At 42.1% G+C, this 20,876-nt stretch overlaps 1 protein-coding gene and 1 long non-coding RNA gene across 7 annotated transcripts in view; one reads left to right on the top strand and one right to left on the bottom strand.

Moving 5' to 3' along the window:
* The first annotated feature begins 91 nt into the window (after positions 1-91).
* The window catches only part of LOC114019450, a 36,984-nt gene continuing 16,199 nt past the window's right edge, over positions 92-20,876 (top strand). For both annotated transcript variants that reach the window (XR_006286792.1, XR_006286791.1), the window contains exons 1-2: positions 92-941; positions 2,360-7,803. This is a non-coding gene — a long non-coding RNA (uncharacterized LOC114019450). The remainder of the gene's footprint in view (positions 942-2,359; positions 7,804-20,876) is intronic.
* The window catches only part of PTPN22 (protein tyrosine phosphatase non-receptor type 22), a 32,469-nt gene continuing 14,043 nt past the window's right edge, over positions 2,451-20,876 (bottom strand). For 2 of the 5 annotated variants that reach the window (XM_043533316.1, XM_043533318.1), the window contains 14 exons: positions 20,069-20,135; positions 18,628-18,705; positions 18,004-18,096; positions 15,983-16,059; positions 14,576-15,369; positions 12,861-12,944; positions 12,580-12,710; positions 11,924-11,968; positions 10,259-10,286; positions 8,489-8,569; positions 7,888-7,994; positions 7,174-7,204; positions 5,556-5,633; positions 2,451-4,238 (listed from right to left, as the gene is read on the bottom strand). In XM_043533316.1, coding sequence (XP_043389251.1) covers positions 4,174-4,238; positions 5,556-5,633; positions 7,174-7,204; positions 7,888-7,994; positions 8,489-8,569; positions 10,259-10,286; positions 11,924-11,968; positions 12,580-12,710; positions 12,861-12,944; positions 14,576-15,369; positions 15,983-16,059; positions 18,004-18,096; positions 18,628-18,705; positions 20,069-20,135 — 1,759 coding nt within the window. In that variant the 3' untranslated portion in view covers positions 2,451-4,173. The remainder of the gene's footprint in view (positions 4,239-5,555; positions 5,634-7,173; positions 7,205-7,887; positions 7,995-8,488; positions 8,570-10,258; positions 10,287-11,923; positions 11,969-12,579; positions 12,711-12,860; positions 12,945-14,575; positions 15,370-15,982; positions 16,060-18,003; positions 18,097-18,627; positions 18,706-20,068; positions 20,136-20,876) is intronic. The other 3 variants (XM_043533317.1, XM_027822039.3, XM_027822040.3) reach the window with 3 other exon arrangements.

The raw sequence follows: 20,876 nt of genomic DNA, 5'->3' as shown, positions 1-20,876 counted from the left end.
ACGTCGGGCCTTGACGTCCTAGTCTCCAAGCGCATGCGTAAACGCAGAGCCTGCTGGGAAAATTGTGCTGGGGTTCTGGGAGAGAGAAGCGTGCGGCGAGTCACGCAGGCTGACCCAGTCACGTGGGCTCCTGGGGAGCCCAACGGTCATAACGGCCCAAACACCCGAAAGAGGTGAGGCGGGTGCGCCGCCCACATGGCTGTGCTGCAGTCCTGGAGCCAGAGTATCCGCTCCCCGTCGGAGCCGGCCTGCCTCGCCCCCCCCCGCCCCTTCGGGCTGGCCTCCGCGCCTCCAACCCCACACGCCTTCCCCCCAGGCCTCGCCTAGGCCGCCCTCCTCAGAACCGCCCGGCGCTCGCGGTTCCGCCCCGGCCCGTCCGTCCTTCTCACAGCCAGCCCCACCCACGCTGCCGCGAGCCAAGGGGCGCTGCGCTCTGAGCCCCCCGCGCGGGCCGGGCCTGTTCCTGTGACTGTAGGTGAGGGTGGGATGGGTCCAGCGTGGCTTGCACCGGCGTGTTCACTGAGTGCTGGCTGCAGCCGCCTGGGCGCAGGGGCGTCACGGTACGTGTCATCCACCCGGGGTGAGCGTGGATGCCCCGTTCAGGTTTTGGCCCAGTTATCACCGGCAGTGCAGCCGCCCGGTGCCCGCCCGCTCTGTTCAGCTGCGGGGTTTACAGCTCTCCTCACGCGGTGATTCCGTTCGCCTTAGGTTGCCCGTAGCGCCCCGGCCACCTTAGTGTAAAAACTGTCTCTGGCCTTTAGCTTGATTCCCAGCTTAAACTTGCAGAAACTATTTTATCTACTAAAACGAATAGCCCAAAGACTGAAATACTAGGTCACCATCCGACTCTTCAGTTAATCGCTAGAGGGGGCTCAAGAGTTTTCTCACATTAGAAAAGGCTTTAATTTAAATTACTGGAAGTGAAGAGAGTAAACCCAGAGGTGAGTAGAACACCCACACGTTTATCTTACCCAGTGCAACCACACAGTTGCTTAAGAGAAAAAAAGTGTTTATTTGATGCTACATGGGATCTTTCTCTGCTACTCAGGGTAATATATGTACCTTGAGACGCAGCGTGCTATTACCCACACGCAGCCACAAAGCAGAATACAGAGTATTGTAGAGATGCAAATCAGTTACAGTACCTTATTTGGGCTGGAAATAGCTGAGTTTGGCAAGTCTACTGTAACTTTTGTCAAGGCATTTTAATTGGATTGTAAACTCCCTGTTTGTCTCTCATACAGTGGTAATCATGCTAACAGCACTTAAAAAATCACAAGGTGGTGATTATCTCACTATGTACATGAGTCTGTTATGTTATGAAGAGCATGGGAACTCAGAACATAGTCAAAAGAGAACAGATATCAGTGTCCTGCCCTGTCAGTCTAACTTGGCACCTCAGCTGGTTAAAACATATACAAGAAATGTTGTTTTGGCCATATTGCCCTACTCTTTGCATCCCCCCTCTGGCTTCCCTCTCTCTCTGTCACACAACAGCTACATGTATGAACTTTCAGGATTTGTCTATCCCCACCCTACCCTATCATCTCTACTAATACTGATGTGTCGATTCCTGCCTCCCAATAATGCCAGCCTCCATTGCCTTGCCTACTCGTTAAATTTTAAAGCAAGCATCTTTGGGCTTACTTCTATGTTGCCCTTTGTGCTTGGGAGGAGCTCTCTAAACTCGCTATCTCATAATCCTTTAAATTCCCCCCTAAAACTCTCCTTTGCCATCATGTCTGTGAAAGACTTGACAACTATTAGGCCCATTATGCTATCAATACTGTTTTATTGTTTCCTTGTAATCCTCCATTTGTCTGTATCCAGCTGTTGTCTCTTGTATTAGATTAGGGCATCTTTCATCATTGGGGAAGGAACCATATTATTGTCTTGTGTTTGTACAGTGTCTAGCAGTGCACCGTGGGGTCCTGGTCCATGACTAGGGATCTTAGGCGCTACAATTATAAAAATAACTTCTATGGGAATAAGAGGAGTGGTTCTATCCTTTGAACACAAATGAAAAATGAAGATTTGATTTTCTGTAAAGGCCTATCTACATTACAGCAAAAATGAAGGGATAAAATTACAAAACACTGAATATTTGTAAAATGGATGGGACTTAATTTGGTTACGTAAGCAGGCTAAGGCCTTGCAATGTCCATGACTATGTGTAACTAATGTAATTGACTCAGTTGTGTTTGTGATACAAATGAGCCCTTAATCTGTTTGGTTACTCACATTTTTGCTTTCACATAGATGGAGCTCCCTATCCATATGACTTTAATACTAGTAATGGGAGTCTAGCTATTGGCACTTCAATAAACATTAAATTATACTTTATTTTTTATTTATACAGTTCCAGCAATGGTGCAAGGCACTCTAAAGATAAGTATGCAATATTCAGTGCTCTTTAAACTTGTAAAAAAAATAAAAAATAAAAACTGGTATGCTGGATAAATAAACTTTATTTTGTATAGCATCTTTCATACACATCATAAAATGCTTCACCGATTCAATACTCCACTGAGATTTTATGTCATACTTCTAGTTATTACTTTGTCAATATTTTTAAAATTAAAAGGCTAGCTGTCAATTTAATTTGTCCGATTTGATACCAGAATCATTTTTTATATTGTCTTAAGGCTGCTCTAGTTTACACAGGAGGGTCAAGCAGGCCCCAGCTGTCCCAAAATTAGAAGAGCACAAAGAAGTCTTGCAGCCTTCTTTGTTCTCCTCCCATCCATGCTTGTCCCAAACATAGAATCAGCTTAAATGACAATCAAGTCACAGTACTTGGGAGTTCCCTTATCAGAAACCAGTTACATCCAAACTGCCTGTGGTTGTAGCATACCCTTTCAGCTGGTAAAGAGTAAGCTCTTCTCTGTGTAAAAGGTGCAAAACAAAGGGATTCAATTTAGTTCAGTGGCGTTAGCACTTTCGAGATAACTAGGGAATACATACAGTGAGTTGATCATAAATTAGACATACGGTTTCAGTAATTTTTGCTATATTAGAAAATAGTTGACTTTGAAAAAAAAATGCTACAGGTACTTTTAGGGCTGTATACTCAGCATTTGATCCACAAAGCAACTTGATGTCAATGAGTTCTGTACATTCTGTTATTCATCACTGGGTTTTGCTGTGGACCAGAGACTGCATATGTGGCCCTAAAAATACCTGCAGTATTTGTTTCCAAAAATCAGCTTTTTTTTCTGGAAGAGAGCAAAACATATTAATCTGACCCCATATATTAGCAAGAAAACAAGCTTTCCGATTTTAGGGGGGAAGTGTTCAGGTTGGGGATTTAAGTGCCAGCTGTCAGCATGGAACTTTGTGTTGCATTGTTTAGGCAAGTTACAGACACATTAAAATTTGCACCATGAAAGCCCAAACTATCATGCACTTAAATTTTGCTTGATGTGGAATTTTTTCAATAGATTATGCAGTGTTTACACATGCAAGTTTGGTTCCTAAATGAACAGTCAGCATCTTAGTCTTCCTCTTTGGATGGAAACTTAGAAAGATAAATTATCTGATTAATTCAAATGGAAATAATCATAATGTTAATACAATCATTAAGAAAATAGATGAGTTCTGAAATCTGAGAGCCTGATTCTCACTTAGACCCTGACTCTACAAACACTTAAGCACATGCATAACTTTAATTATGACTACACATATGAGTAAAGTTATGCATGTGCTTAAGTGATGGGAGGCTCTGGACCATCATTTTGCAGTGGTGTCACTTGATTGACTTAATTGGGACTTACTACTGTGACAGGAGAATCAGGTCCGTTGTCATATAATAAATAAACTGTAAAAAAAGGATATAAATTTTCCAAAAAATTTTTAGCCTGTTTTCAGAAACAGTTTTATAAGGAAAACATTTTTCCCTGAAATGTTTTTAGTTTGCATCCAGATATGTTTTTAGTTTACATTAACTGGAAGGGTAAAGCAGCTTATGTGCATTTGTGCATCCCTCTTTATACAAAAACCATTTAGGAGAGCTTGTATGCTATTCTCTGGTCACAACCAGACTTTATACAGAGAAGATCATTTTTAGTGCTACTGTTCTGATAGCAATTCTGTAATGTGAAGAGCACGTGCAGCATGTTGGAGGGATATGGCAAATCTGCAGTATTGCAAACCACATGCATCTGTAAAGTTGAATTAAATATTCCAAGATGGTGGAGGATTTCTTGGTCCTTTAGGTTTTGAAAATCGATTTGTAAAGCCTGGGAGTAAAAACAAAATATTACAAGAATACAGTAAATATACTACCTATATTTTATACATTGCTCATATAATTCCATAAGAGATTTGTTTCTGAAGAGATTTGGGATTTTACACAATATGCAGTATATTACTTTAGTCATGTTAATTGAATATAATGATATTAAACAAAGAATGATAATGTTTATATAAGACAACTACTATGCACATGCAGTTATATTAAGGCACCTCATAACCTAGAAACCGTGTCAGGGTTTGACTTCATAAAGTTTGTGGTAATATTAAGTTTACTCAGCAAAAGTACTGTCAGGTCAATGATCTAATTCAATATGCTGTCTTCAACAGCATCCAATATTGGGTGCTTTTGAAACATAAATGCATGTAATTGTGCTATACTATACTGTGGAAGGATGTTTCTTTCTGATCTCAGCTTGGGATCAGCATATGAGACATCACAATTGATAGCTCTTAATTTTAGTCTAGCTAGTGAGACTGTGGATGCCATTTTCACATGAATGTTCAAATTCTTCTTCAATCTTGAAAATCTATGTGGTTTTAAATAATATCCTGCGCTTGTGAGTTCCAAAGATTAGCTGTAGCAACTCTTATCCTACAAATAATAGAATACAATAGTACTGTATAAGGATGTCTGGTAGCAAACAGGATAATTGAAACAAGCATATTAACAGCATATCAATAGGATTATGCCAAACATCCTGTAGCTTTTGCTGGTCCATGAGTACATGACATTAGGCAGCAGCCACTCTCATTAGCCTTTCAATGTGGAAGAGTTAAATTGTATCTTCTGCTGCCTCTTTTGCCACATTTATCTTGTGCAACATTTTGCCACAGAGCAGCTAAATGTTCATTGTATGTGCACCCTGTGTGTTGATACACAAGTAATATTTATGTTACAGGGTTTCTGGTCTGTCTAATTTTATCTTTATATAAGGCATAAGTAGTTTATGAATAAGTAATATATATATTAAAAATAAACTATTTTAAAATTATTAAGTTATAAGGTCACTTCAGCTTTAAACAAATCTGTAGTCTTAATTTTTATGCACACGCGTTTGCAATAAAATGACAGACCACCAGGCAATTGCTGCAGGGCCTGGTAAAAAGTGTTTGCAATCATAATTAAGGCACATATTAAAATTACTTTTGCATCATACACTTACGCACCCATTTGGTGATTCATGTCACTTTCCTTGCCCTAGCTAGTAGCTGGGCTCCATATCTCTATCTAGTCTTTTAAAAGTCTTTGTAGTTAACATAGCAAAAAGTCCAAATAGAAAGGAATGATGTGAAGAACATACCGAAGCTCAGGAAAGAGCTGGAGTGGTTTGACTGGGCAGATTCTGGTGGTTTTGCCAGTGAAGATGGGCTACAGATGTCTAGAAACACATAAGAAAACTTTAGCAGCAGATGGCCACTTTAATTGCCTAAAAATGTTAGATATCAGAGACAAATAAACACCTTCTCACCTCCTGTGAGGGGAGGCTATATGCAGATTGTTACTTTAATCTATGGGCATGCATGAATAATGAAGATGTCATAGTCCAATACACTGGGCATCTTGTTTGCTCAGAGTCAACTTGAAATTTTAAGCTATCCAAGTTTTAAAACAAGTCGTTTTAATTTCACAGACTCAGCATGGAGTTAAAGTGACCATATAATCTTAGAGAGAAATTCCTTATTAATGTATGAAACACGGAAGGGAGTTGCATTCCTTGCAAGATCCAAGACAGAGGCAAATGTGACTGTATGCCGTCTTTGCTTTTCCTTACCCCCACCCAGTCATGGGGCCAATTTAGCCTATGGCATAATCTACTGTAGCCTTGAGTTTGCTCTAATTTGCATCCACTACAATAGTCTCCCAGGCTGGTATGCCATCTCATAATTCCTAGAGTACCTCAGCATTCAGGTCACCACCCCAACATGCCTCCTACTCTAGAGCTAGGATGGGGGAATGACATAGAACGGAATACTCTGGCTGTATGCCACTTGGGAATATCCCTGTGCTGGAGGAAATCCACAACCAGTTTGTTAAGGCAGCTTTCCACCTGCTTTGTGCTACTAGAGTGATGGAAAGCAAATGGAACCGAGACAAGGATCTGGACTAGGAGTGCCCATCATAATGGGATAACAGAGCATTGTGAATGACAGACTGTCTTGGCAGCTGCAGTTAGAGAATTGTCCATCATAACCAGTGCTCAGTAAGAGAATATCTCTGTGGATATGGAGCCTGATCTTGCAGAACCTTACTTACACAAGCTGTCATACTGTTTTTGATAGAATTACTTTTGGAGGAATAGTATAGGATCAGACCCTACACTAGTCCTTCAAATGGTGGCAAATGAAGTGATAATATAAATACTAATAATACTCTTAATTCTGCTACAGGTAAATGCTTTGCTATTACATTAAATCAACACATTTGTTTTACAATATGTTTTTGGCTGTGACTAATTTAAAAGTAGATGGATCAAATGTTAGGATGCCTGCAGTTTTAGGTAACACTTTTCATATGACAACACCTCAGAATGCATGGGAAAGGCTGGGCAAAACAAGCCAAAAGATTGATTAATTTCTATGCACAGGAAGTGGGATGACAGGCCAACGCTGATTTCATATACACTAGCAACCTTGATCTTGAGTGAGCCCATTAGCATAATGGCTACACTGAGACATATAGATCTTTAATTAATTCAGTCTGTTAAGTGCATTGAGATGTCCAAAAGAAAGGTATTAAAGAAGAGCAACAGATTATTCATCCAGTCAGCTGGTGAGTACCCTCAGCTCCAAACAAGAGCAATAGGAGTAAAGGAGCCTCAGCATCCTGCTGGTTCAGGTCCTAAAAAAGTAACAGATCTGTTTGCTACATTACGTGTACCCCACCAGACAGACAGACTTGTTGATGATCAAGAGACTTACTCTTTTTCATGTTACGTAAAATTTTCAAGCTCTGTAAAAAAAAAAGTTTTTAAATTAAAGATTTTGTTGTTGAGAGAACCATTTGCATCAAGCTGGAGATCAGTGCCTACCAGTGAAGAGAATTCACTGCTGAACAACCATGCAAAACAGCATGCATATATCATGTCACAAATGCAGAATCCTACAGTTTCCTTTGTTTGCTGGCTTACCTCAGCCAAAATGTAAACTTCCCAGAGTGTACAGTTATAGCTGTTCAAGCTATACTTTTCTCAATAACTCTTCCCTGCAGCAAACACATTCAAAGGCTAAATGAGGGCATTCCCTAGAGTAGCACCTGAGATGGGGATTGTTGAGGAGTGGAGTCTGTCCCTTAACTGGGAGTTGAGGCCCTAGGTGAGCAGCTTTTCTGAGAAGAGTTGGCATGGTACATGGAGAACTGATTGCAGTTAGGCAGCCAGTTACATAGCTCGACAGATTGGTTTTGTTCCTGTTGTCAACTGTGAATCTTTTCTTCTTTCCTGCAGCTCTGTTTGCAGTGTCACCACAGAATATACTGCCTGAATGCATTCTCTTGTCATAAATACAAGAAGTCTCAAACCCAGGACTCTTTTCTCCTGTCATCTACATGAGGTAAGTGCTAAGAAAATAACAGCTACCGTAGCTGGAAAGCTGGAACTGTCCTTTCTTCCCTTTTTCTCTCTCAGATATCTTTACCTTACTCCTCCTGAAGCATTTTACAGACTCTTTTGATGACTCTTCAGAAGCTTTATTTCCCGAGTCCCCAGGGTTGCTAGTGGAAGTCCTCACAGTAGGCTGCAGACCTAGAAAAGAACACACAGCAAAACATTTCCAGAAGACCACATGCACATCCTCCTGCTTCATTTCTAAGCATTCTGTGTGTTATATTTACAGTCTCTTTATGCAGCAATTCTTGAAATTGGTGGGGTTTTTTTATGTTTTGCCATTTTGTTTGTAATCTGCCGAGCAAATCTCCTAGTTGCAATTTTTTTTACATCCATTATATTCTCCTAAGGGAAGTAGTGGAAGCACCATTATGTGGAATATTTAAAGCTAGACCAGGAATACACTGTGAAGTACAACTAGCAAGGAGTGGGGGACAGGGTATGATTAGAGAGGAACTCCAAGACTCTTCCATCTCTGATTTCTGGAATCGTCTTTATTCAGTTAGCTACAGGTTTTTCAGGGAGGAGATTTTATTTGCTTGGATACCTGGTCTTGTTTCCTTCAGTTAATCCTTTAACTGAAATTATTATGCTAAATCTCTGTTACAAGTGAAGAAGACATTACTACTTACTCTCCTCATTGGCAAGAAAGAATGACTCAGGGGTTCTTTCAGGAAGTGGAGGAGGGGAGGAAGAGCGATCCCGTTGTTTCTCTGACATATCAAGTGTGACACAAGCAAGGGAAACAAAACAATACAGCTTATTAGCTTTTTTAAATCCTGTGTGACACGGTCAGACTGGTCAACTTGGGTATGACACATGACAACTTAAGAGGCATTGAAATGTAACAAAGACAACGTACTTATATGTGAATTTCAAGATGTACTAGACCAGCAATCATTAACCCATTTATCAAGGATAGATGCTAAGTGTATTTGTCTGTGTTTATCTGTATCTTGTTAGAAGTTTAACAATGTAACCAGATTAGTTTGTAGATGCTAATTCCCTTTCATGTCTTAATTGCATTATATTTGGCATGCAGATGGTTCAGTAAACCTTAAGATCAAAGATGCAAGATAATGCAGGAAACTAATACTATTTACATTGTCTTCAGCTTAACTATCTATGCTATAATGAACTACTGTCTAATTGTCTTATGTGAATGAATGCAACTGGTTTACCTGTGTATGCTTAGGAAATAGATTAGCTTCAGAGCAAAAGTCTGCACTGCCTATTCTTCATTGGGGGAAGGTCTTGCTGTGACAATTGCTGTGAGGAGGCTTATCAGCTTGCTAGAGAACTATAAAGGAAGTTTCAGGCCTGATCCTTTTCATCTCAGTTCTGCTTAAACTTTAACAGGGAAGGTTTAAGCCATAAAACTGAGGTTTCCGAGTTTACCTAGGAATTCTTATGGAAGAGCTTCAGCAGATGCTACACCTGGATTGCCTGCCTATTGGATTATAATCTTTTAAACTGATTCCAGAAAGACTTTTACAAATAAGCAGCCTTACCTTCTCTGCTATGAAACTGACCTAAGGACTTTACACATATTTGTATGTATATTGATCTTTTAACCTTTTGCATTTCTTTTCTTTTTATTATGAAACCTTTAGTTTTAGTCACAAAAGGGTTGACATCAGCATGATTATTAGGTAAGATCTGAGACTCTCATTGACCTGGGAATCAATGTCCGGTCCTTTGGAACTGGTGAACCTCACATAATGGTGAATCAGGTTTTCAGTAACCAGTCACTCACTATATTAGACTTCGCTGTCTGGATGGAAGTCAAGGGCTAGAATGCTTAAAAGGGACTATTTGGCTTCTTGGTGACCAACATGTTATTATAGAAGCTGTTTTGTTACTGGCTTGGTGAATCTAATTATAGAATAAACTGCCAGTTTTGATGATTGTGTGCCCTATTCCTTGCAGTCTGCCTTGAGTGTAGCATTCTCAGTGTGGCTCATCCAGTCCAGTTCCCATATCAGCGTGCTGAGCTGGACTGGGCTGACATCCCCTATGGTGACCACAGTAATGCAATCAGTATAAATCTACAATCCTTCCCAAGAGAATTTACAAGTGCCCATTCCCAAGAGAATGGCAGAGAATGTTCCCAAGGCAATAAAGAGTCTGAGAAGGAAACAATGGCAACTCGTTTGCCTGATAAGACTGAAAGAAACAGTAGCACAAAAGGATACCAGCTGATTAGGAGATATAAAAACTAACACTAGCTTGGTTGATGCACTAGTTCGTCATGTGTACAACAGAGCTGTTCCTCTGGGCATGGAGCCTAGGGACTTTTACAAAGTACAGTTTGGTACAGTTACAGTACACTACTGAGTTAACTACCAAACAGACAGTTATCTCAATGGACTCAGTGACCGTAACATCAAGATAAACTGTACCTGATCTGGAGCTCCGGAGCTTCACACTCTGGAAACAAACAAAAAGGGAAAATACCTGAAATTCCAAAAGCCAAATGCGAATCTTTATATTGTGAGCAAGTAGGCAATGAACAGGAAATGATGTTGTTACAATCACTGAAACACCCACATACATACACCTCCTACTAATGTAATGGAAGATGAGTTCTATATTTCTTATACTCTTGTTATTAATTGAATCTATGTTTCAGAGGAAGGATGATCTTGTGGTTAAGACACTGGCTGGGGGGTTCAATTCATGGTTCTTCTGCAGTCTCCCTGTGTGACCCTAGGCAAGTCACTAACTCTGTCAGTCTCTGTTCGTCATCTCTAAAATGGCAGCAACAATATTTTCCCTTCTCATGTGGGAGCTGAGAGAATAAATTCATTCATGGTTGGGAAGGACTCAAGCCTGGCCTACACTTCAAACTTAGGTTGACATAGCTATGGCACTTGGGTAGGAAAAATCCGCATGCCCGAGCACCATTGCTATGCAGACCTAACCCCCAGTGTAGATGCAGCCAGGTCGATGGAAGAATGCTTCCATTGACTTAGCTACTATTGCATGGAGAGGTGGAATTCCTACAGCAATGGAAAAACCTCTTCTGCCGCTGTAGCACCGGTGCCTCGGATGCTACTGTGAAGGGGACCCATGGGTGGTGGCTGGAACCCGCCTTCAGGGAGGCTAGCCCCCAGCTCCGCCCCTTCTGCCCATGCACCCCTCCCCCCTGTGGCCAGAGCCCCGAGATCCCCTGATCTCCTCTGCAGCCAGAGCCCCGAGACCCCCTGCCCCACCCGGCCTGGAGAAGCCCGGAGCGCCTCCCCTCATTGGCCGGAGAAACCACAGGCTGGCTGAAGCCCCGAGGCTCCCCACAACCTGCCTGGAGGTGCCTGGGCCAGCCGCAGCCACTCCGCGCCTCTCCTCCCCAGACTCCAAGCTGCCCCAGGGAAAAGTATCTCTTCCCGAAGATGCTTTTGATATGCCCAATGCAGGTTCTGGGTTGGCTGAGGAGGTGGTATTTGCTACTCAACTTCCTGGGTTCATCAGTAATCTCTGGAGTCCAGGGAGATTACTGATGAACTCGAGAAGCTGAATAGCACATACCGCCTCCTCAGCCACCCCAGAACCTGCATGGAGCATAATAAAGCTAAAACTTTGCTGCCACAGCAGTCTCCCCAGGCCTATTATACCCACCGTCCATGAGGGGACCCCATAAAATACCAAGACACATGTAAAACTGGCGGCTCGGGTCACTTATGTCATTAAATATCCTAGAGCACTTTTCACAAGGGGGTTAATTAATAGTGGAGCCCTAGTCAAATTTCATCACATTCCACTTTCCTAAATTCCCCCTGCAGTTTCAGATAAGTTATTCTTCACTTGGCTACTATGCCACCCCAGAATTAGCTGTATTTCAGGGGTGAGTTAGTGACACCCATGTAGACACTTGAGGTGTGTGTTTATCTCAAGTTAGCTAACTCAAGATTAAGTGCTAGTGAAGACTAGGGAAATTGGTTGTTTTAACACAAGTTAACAGGTTAAAGTAAATCCTAGGCTCCCCAGTTGTCTTTACCTTGACTTGTGAACTCATGTGAAAACTACTAGCTACTTTACCTTGTATTATCTATCTCAAGTTAAAAACACACCTTTTTTCCTAGTGAAGATGCGCTCTTGTAGAGAGCTTTGGGATCCTGCAGGAAGAATGGTGCTATATAAATGAACATTGTTATTTTTAATTGGTTAGGCAGGTTCATCATTATTTATGCTTGTAATACAAAAGGGCAATCTCCAAATATTTGTTCGTAACTAAGTTTCCTAATTTCCTGATAGTCCTTGTTTGCCACTTCACATCTGTTGCATTACAGGTTGCTGCTGGGTATATTTTTAAACATCTTTCTATGTTAGCTACATTAATATAGGATCCCAGTTCATTGCTTTCATGCTGATGGGATGGCTACACAGTGACTGAGTGACTCATGTCTCCCTCTGCACTGTCTCCTCTCCCCATCCCCAGTGAAACTCTGGAATGTATTTTGGTCCTTATGATTGTAGACATTAATGTGGGGGCTAGTGGTACTGATGTTTTCTCTTAAACCACATTGGCTACTACCCTAGTAGTTTGTCATGACAGCCTCAACTAAGATCACTTCTGAAGATTGAACTCTGAATCTGAAATCTGCAGTAGTTTAAGAAAAGCACATGCCATCCAGACTGGTGTATTCCTTGCAGAAGCAGGGAGCATTACATGGGGATCTGCATAGCAATATTGCTGTAGAAGAGATAAAAACATCACTTTAGTTACCTTACTTGGTCTCAGTCTTACTGAGTCATCAAATATCTTTGGCTGAGACACCCCACTCCATTCTGAAGAGGTTCCAATGTTTATATTTCTTGGTACAGGTTGGTGGTTTGACGTTGCCAATGGAGGTTGACCTGGAAAGAATTAAATGCAAGCAGGATTTTTTTCACTTTCTGGGTAGCCCAAGTAATTCGTTGTTGGATTCTGTGACTCAAGCATTGAGCAAATCATCAGAACTGTCACCTCAGCACTTCTTAAATTAGCACTTCAATATTTGCACTTACCAGTTTCATTGGCCACAATAAAGGACTCTGGGGTTCGCTCAGGCAGAGGGGGAGGAACATCATCGTCTGGATCTGGAGAAGCTTCTAATTAAAGAGACAGGGACAGTTATTTGGATTTCTTTGGACAGTCCTACCATTACCACAATACACAGCTAAGAAGGGTCCCTACAAAGCTGTGCAGCCTTGAGAACTGACTCACCCAAGTCATTTAGTCCAACTCAAACATCTAATATAAACCAATTGTTGACAATCCATCTTCCACCAAGAAAAAAATCATCCCCATTTTCCCAGGCTGTAAGGGATACCCCCATAAGCAATCCACAGAGCTTGAATCCCATCCATCTTGAGCCCTGGCTGCTGTTACCCAACCAGGCACCATAGATTGTGATCAAAATCTTCTAAAACTTTATTTTTAAAATCTAGGTATATTCCAATATGATTTCCACTTGCTCTAGATAATTATAAAACTGTGTGCCTGCTTTCACCTGTGTCAGCAACAGAACACCCATTGTGCAGCAGGATCAGTTCCTATGCATGTTAACCTGCATAAACTTAAAATTAACATTGTTACTAATAGGTGGCAGTTGTGTTGGTAGCTACTCCAACCTAAACTCCAGTATAACACCTTCAGTCGGGGATTAGGGGTCTGAAATCCCACAGAAAGCTGGAGAATTTCCAATGATGGAGGGACCTCAGAGCACTTTTGACATTTGGGTCCTAAAGAGCCTGAACAGAGCAAAGATGGTTTTAGTTTTATTTATTTTTTACTCCACACCTACAGCAATTCCAAAGTAACTGACAAATATTGCACTAATACCATTGACTTGGACATGAAGAGAACAATCCTGTACCCAATGGAAACTGTGGAGTAAACTTTATGTGGGCAGAATGTAACTTTTCAGGCTTAAGTTCAGCCAGGACACCAGGAGTGAAATCCTGGCCCTATTTATCTCAGTGGGAGTTTTGCCACTGACTACAATAGAGCCAGTGTTTTCCCCAGGGTTCCCATCCAGAATTCTTTCAGAAACAGCTATGGAATCTTTAAATGACTGAGGGAAGGGATCCTTAGAGGAGTCACTAAAACCACTTCCGACAGCTCCCTTGGTTTTCCGTGGAGTGATCCAATCCAAGTACTAACCAAACCCAACCTTGGTTATCTTATATCTGCTGAGGTCACAGCCTGAGGTGACATGGTAGCATAGAGCAGAAGTATTAGAGGGATTCTGATGGTCATGCTACCCCAGAAAATTATGGCAATTTCTATGGAAAACTGAGGCAGAATCAACAGTTTGAAGCCCAGTTCTACCCACCACTCTTTGGTTGTGGTTTCTACTGAAGTCAGAAGGAACATTTGAGTCCTTTGTCCAACTGACAGGTTTCAGAGTAGCAGCCGTGTTAGTCTGTATCCGCAAAAAGAAAAGGAGTACTTGTGGCACCTTAGAGACTAACAAATTTATCTGAGCATAAGCTTTCGTGAGCTACAGCTGAAGTGAAGTGAGCTGTAGGTCACGAAAGCTTACGCTCAGATAAATTTGTTAGTCTTTAAGGTGCCACAGGTACCTCTTTTCTTTTTGTCCAACTGAGTGGGAGTTCTGGATTTGGAAACAGAACAGGCTGCAGGAAAATCCTATGTGAATTTCAAAAAGGTATCACACAACACAGGGTAAGACCCCAGAATAAGTGAGCTCAGGTGGCAACACTGCCACACAGCTTACTCTGCAAGGATGCCTGCCTACCATCCATTGGGTGAACATGCTGGGACAGAGATGTTGTCACTGGAGGACTGGCTATGGTAGAATCCAAGGGCTGGATTGTGGAAGTTGCAGCAGGGAAAGAAAGAGAAACTGTTTCATACAGCTCTGAAAAATAGTCAATAAACATCGGGGATCCTGGATCATCTGAAGAGAGCGAAGAAAAGTAAGGATCTTCCGCCGAGCAACAATGTGAGGAAGGATGTGGGCCACTGCTCATGTGCCGCGGGGCAGCGTCTGCCAGTCTGCTTGAATGGTTCAGTTCAACAGAAGAAAAGTCTGTCTGCCTCTTAACCTCAAAGCCCACAGAACTGCAGGAGTTTGGTAGCCAGGGGTCCAAAGAGGGTACTGCATCCCCTCTATCCAGTTCCTGGGTGTCTCTCTGTTGCAGTAACTCAAAGGGAGTTGATTTGGTTTGTATTAATGGGACCTTGACACTAGGGTTTCCCCTACATGCAGCTGTAGATTTCAGGTTCAGAGGAAGCTCCTCAGAAAAACTGCTGCTCAAGTCTAAGCTGTGATGTTTCTGGAGTGGTTCCCCAGACAGCAGAGTGTCCCATTTCACAGCGGCACCTGCATTCTTGCTGCTGCTGAAGTTCAAGGCCCCAGAAGAAAGGGCTTGTCTAATGGGAGAAACACTGTGCCCATAGTCGTCATGTACTGTTGAGGGCCTACAGCTCGACGCATCAGTCAGTGATATTTCCCCTTGTACCATATGATCAGAACTTTGATGTAGCTCCTGTTCCCCTCGTGCTGAACTGCAATAAAGTACAATTATATGAGAGCAGAACTATTTACTGCACAGAAATCCCCATTACTCTATAAGCAGAGCTCCACAGTGTTTTAACCCAGTGTCCATACAAGAGCAAGTCCCCAACAGTCCTTGCCATGATTTTAGGGGGAAGCTCATCCTGTGCATTGAGCCTACACAATGCTTGTGGACCAATGAAGTCATGATTGAGCCTTACTTTGAGGGCTTAAGCCATGAATAAACCTGTACTAGCCCCTCTGCATGGGTGAATTTTACCAAACAGCAAAATAAGTGTTTTCCTGATCAAAACAGAAGATACAAATCAAAATCAATCTTCCTTCTAAAATATATTGAAAAAGAGACCCATATAAAATGGACATTTGGTACCTGAATCTTTGTGGGCAATTACCATGTCCGTGTCTCCCTAAAAAAGTGTCTGTTTTTGTTTCAGTGTTTTGTGTGCGCTTATTATGACCATTCTCTATAGACACACACAGGATCTAAGTGCTAGAAGAACAGCCACATCGCCAGCTGATTACATCATGTTATTTCATCCTGGAATTGAAGTCACTGGCACATGGCACTCGCACCATGTGTGTCTAGATTAGACCTGCCCTTACCAGCTCGGTAGTGTCAGAGAATAAGTTTCTTCCAGTGGGCTCAGAAGCGGCTGGAATCTTGGATGGTTTGTTTGAATCTATTGAAAGAGAAGGTTAGCTCATATTATAGCAAGACTGTCAAGGAAGCATGCAGGCAATACACAAGGTTTCATTTCACTTTGTTATTCCTGGTGATTGGCTCTGCCAGCTACCTCTGCCTACCATTGATTGTTTGGAAATGGAAATGCAGGAACAGCAGAAACAGACACTGTCTTACTGGAAGATGCATTACATATGTTTTTACAAGAATCAGACTCTTCCCCAAAAAGTTTGCAATGTCTGTGCAGCTGGCTGTGCTTCTAGGACCCACCTGCTATCTGGCTACGTGGAAGTTGGTTTTGCTTTTGACACTTTAGTTGTGCGCTCATCCCCTTCTTTTGGTAAAGTGTTTTCAAAGGACAGCCAGGTCTCTGCAACTGAGAAGGTTTGGCCAAGAGCTATAAAACCACATCCGGACTCAAGTGTTTCTCTGCTTTCTGTCTCAACCTGGACTCACATCTGCACCTAACCATGTGACTGTCCACAGCACAAGAGAAGGAAGCTGACTCCCACAATCTGCTCAACCAAGTCTGGCTGAGAAGTCTCTGCAAATACCAATTTATTACAGCATGTCAAACTCAGGTACATATTTTAAAGGGTTCAGTTTGAAAGTTGGGCTTTATTGTGGAGTCAGTCTTAAGACCTTTGCTGAACATGCCAGATATTTTTCATTGTAAGCCCTATTTCCACCCCCTTGTAACTGAAGTTTTTCAGTCTGAGTCTGTTTAGAAATACTTTTTTTTTTTTTTTTCTCCAGAAAGTTTGCAGACAGCCAGACAAGCCATGTTTGAGGTGGAGGGCTCTGAGCAATTATAACAAAGAAAGGTCAGAATTAAGAAGTGTTTAACTCTGTTTGGGATGTTACAACTCAAATATGACTTGACCACACAATTTTAGACTCAGACACTTCATCCTACATCAGAACTAGTCCACAGGGCTTGAAAAGATGTGGCTGAGGAATTTACATGTATGTTTTCACTGTACATTTTAGCCTCTCTTCTTGCAGGAGTTAGCTGTAATGGGCATTATCTAGCGCAGATCCTATCTACTTTGTTGGGAGCAGAACCTTTTGTATGTCTTTGATTTGTGTTTTGTTGTCTTACAGTAGATTTTTTCTCAGGGGAATTCGGGATCTCTTTTATATTGTTAGATTCTAGTCAAAGCTACTGGAGATGAATAAAAGAGGTGCAGGGCCCCAAGCCTGGATTGACAGCTGCTGCTGCCTATATGGCATCTCTCAAAGCAACATGTTAATACTAGCTTTTGCCTCTTATCGCATCATCCATCCCATTTGGCCAATGCTGCCAGTTTGACCGCCCACCTGTCCAATGAATTCTGAAACTTTCATCTGAAATATGGACAGCCTTCCTGAACTAATCCATAAGGACACTACACTCTTCTCCTTTTGATCCCTCCTCAAGACCCAGCTCTGCTGGGATGCCTACAATAAATCAGCCAGTCAAGATTGACAGTTTGGGGAAAGTCAATACTTTATTCATTCATTATAATAAACAATTACACAAAAAAGCAAACGGAGCCCTCCTCTGCATTTTGCTACTGTAACAGGGATTGCATAATGAAGGGGAAGGCTGGGCTTGTGGTCAAGGCACTTGACTGGGATTCAGGAGATTTGGGTTCAATCTCTGGCTCAGACTTCCTGTATGACTGTAATCTTTCTGCCCTTGTAAAGGGTTGGTGAGGATGAATGCAATAATGTGCATGTGGTGCTACAGTTTTGGGGACCGTACATGCACCTACATAGATTGGAGCCCCTTCGCGCAACCCTAATATAACCATTAAATATACAAGAGCAGCAACTGCATTCCTTTATTGCAAATCACTTCCCAGTTCAGCAGGGCTTGGAGGAGTTTGAATCTGAGCTAACACATCTCAGCCATAAGAGGACAGCTAAAGGCAGTATGCATTGGGAGGACAAATCTTACCTCTGTGGCAGCAGAGTCTGACTGGACAGAGAGCACTTCAATCTGTCTTTTAAAGAGTTCGATCACAGCATCGTAGACCAACTCATACTGTTCCTAAATAGAAAACAGAAGAAACACAGGAGATGCAGGTATCCCCGTTACTCACATCCACTTCAGACAGCAGCCAGTTCATCTGAACCATGCAACATATTAGCTCTTACAGTGCTGGAAATTCCAGTCGTGGGATTACGTGAATTCTCAGAACGGCGTTGTAGCTGCTGTTTTCAAATGGTCAAGGTTTGAGTATGTGTTAATAGCAACTGAACAAACATGTTGTGTACTGAACTTCCTCTTCAATACATCCCAGTTGAAGCCAGCTTCACTTACTGGATAGTAACTTGTTTCAGCATAGACAATCACAAGTAGTAAGCTACATCGTCATGTACTCATTTGGTTTCTCCTGATTAGCTTCTTTTGGGAGAGGGTTTTACAGAATACAAAGCAACATGCCTGCTGCACCCAGGGGCTTACCCCACAGTGTAACAATACAAGTTTGGTTCTTGCAAACCCTGAAGAGAAGTTATGGGTCTGGTTTTATAGCAAGCATTTAGTGGCAATGACCTGCTTGGAGCTTTCTGAACATACCTTGGTTTGCACGATTGATGGCCTTTGTGTGCGCATTTCCTGGACCAGACTAAAAATACTGAAGTTCTCTGGAACAATCTTATAAAAGAGAGATCATGAGAAATTAGAAATGGGCCTGAACCAAAACCACTCCCAAATGGTGATGCAGTTCAGACCTGGATCCAAACTTCAGCCCCATTGTTACAAGAAATCTTTACTGCTTGTGATTTCTTCTTTGAGGAGGGAAATGATTCATCAACACATATCCTGTCCCATCTTCTACTCATTAGGAGGCATCCCCTTCTCTGACAACAGCATGAGAGACAAATAAAAGTTCCATGGGGTGCAAAGAGAAGCTGAATTTATGGCAACCTGCCTCCAATGAAGTGAGCTGTAGCTCACTAAAGCTTATGCTCAAATAAATTTGTTAGTCTCTAAGGTGCCACAAGTACTCCTTTTCTTGCTGCTCTGAACTGTGATCTAGATGGATTTTAGTGTGACCATGATGCAGAAAATAGCCACTCCTAGGATCCTGTGTTGAGACAGGCATTCATTCAGGAATTACTTCACTTTAAAAGCAATGAAGTAAAAATATAATCTAGTTTTAGAAACCTGAATTTCTTACACTAAAGGACAGAGGATCAGGACTGCAGCCAGGCACAGGATTGCAGGTAAAAAGCCAGTTTAACAACTGATGTCAGAGCAGTGGTAAAGCACTGTGACCTGCAGTTCAGGTAGGAGGGTAGCAACAGGAAAGAGGCTTTTATTGGCTCTTTATGTTTTAGGTTATTTTAAGGCCTCAGGAGTGGTTCTTATCAGCATGTGGAGAGAATACAAGTCTGTGAGGAACAGTAAACAGTATGGAGGAGGAAGAGAAAGGATGAAATTAGGACAACATGAAACAGGGCATGGAGTTTATTAAAATCATCTGACACTTAACTGATTAGCCTCTCACAGTTTGTACGGCAACTTCCAACTTATCTTATGTATATATATTTCTTCTTACTATATGTTCCATTCTATGCATCTGATGAAGTGGGCTGTAGCCCATGAAAACTTATGCTCTAATAAATCTGTTAGTCTCTAAGGTGCCACAAGTACTCCTGTTCTTTTTGCCTTCAAAGAGTTGGGCCAGCACAGGTGCTGGAAGTAGGGGTTCTGCCGCACCTCCTGGCTTGAAGTAGTAATAGCAACCCAAATACATGGTTTCTGCATTCAGCACCCCCACTATAAAAATTGTTCCAGCACCGCTGTGGGCCAGAAAGAGTTTATGAGAGAATTAGCATGTGAAATATACTCAAAGGCAGCAAGAGAATTTGCTATAATTGGGAATATGATTCAAAAAAGACTGAGCCAGACACAGGCACCTTGAGGAGCAGAAGAGCCCAGGGTAAAAAGCAAGCACTGGGTAGGCATGCAGGAACACAAAAAGACTGATCCCAGGCACTGCTGAGATACTCACCCCATCCTTCAGCAGCTTCCAGGTATAATCAATGGCACAAATAACTCCTGTTCTCCCACAACCAGCACTGAAATGAAAATCGGAGCTCTGAGATTTGAGGAGGGGCTTTGTCTTCACTTATTACTTGACATTCAGCTCTATTTCTTCTGTGTTTTTATTCATGGATCAATACTGTTATTCTGCAACTGATGCAAATCCAAGTCCACATTGCCTACCCATGCACTGTATTTTCTGACCAAAGGCAGCCCAATCATATATCATATATATATCCTATCAGTTCCATCCCTGAGCCGGCCTCCAATGATGCCTTAAGGAGGGAGCTGGCTGCTGACTCCAGTGCATTGCCCTGTTCATTTCAGCCATGTTACTCTAGAAGCAGCACCTCTAGTGCCTTACCGACTCCCACAGCACGCTGCAGAACAATCACTTCCACACAGGATTGCAATCTCTGCAAACCGATGTGGCAGCTATTCTGCCCTTGGCAACAGAAACGTAGATTTGCCAGATTGTGAGAGAGTATTGGTCCATCAAAACCAGTACCCTCCCTGCATCCATCAGACAATGCTGATTGATGAGCTGCAGGAGGATGAAAAATCCCATGTTGCACTTGAACAAATTCCTTTCATAAACCCTATGGGATCAGTTGATGCATGGGGACTGATTATATTTTTCTTGGTATGTAACTACAAATATAATTGTACATACAAATTAGCCAGCTTTTTTTCTACATCCAACCATTCAGTTTGCTCAGATACAGCTTCTGGCTTTAGAACTTGCTCTCCTCAGACAGGGGATTTGACCTAAGACT

Source organism: Chelonia mydas, chromosome 21, assembly GCF_015237465.2.
Source record: "Chelonia mydas isolate rCheMyd1 chromosome 21, rCheMyd1.pri.v2, whole genome shotgun sequence".
Lineage (NCBI taxonomy): Eukaryota > Metazoa > Chordata > Testudines > Cheloniidae > Chelonia > Chelonia mydas.
Note: the sequence above shows the minus strand (reverse complement) of the source record. Positions and strands in the feature narration are given on the sequence as shown.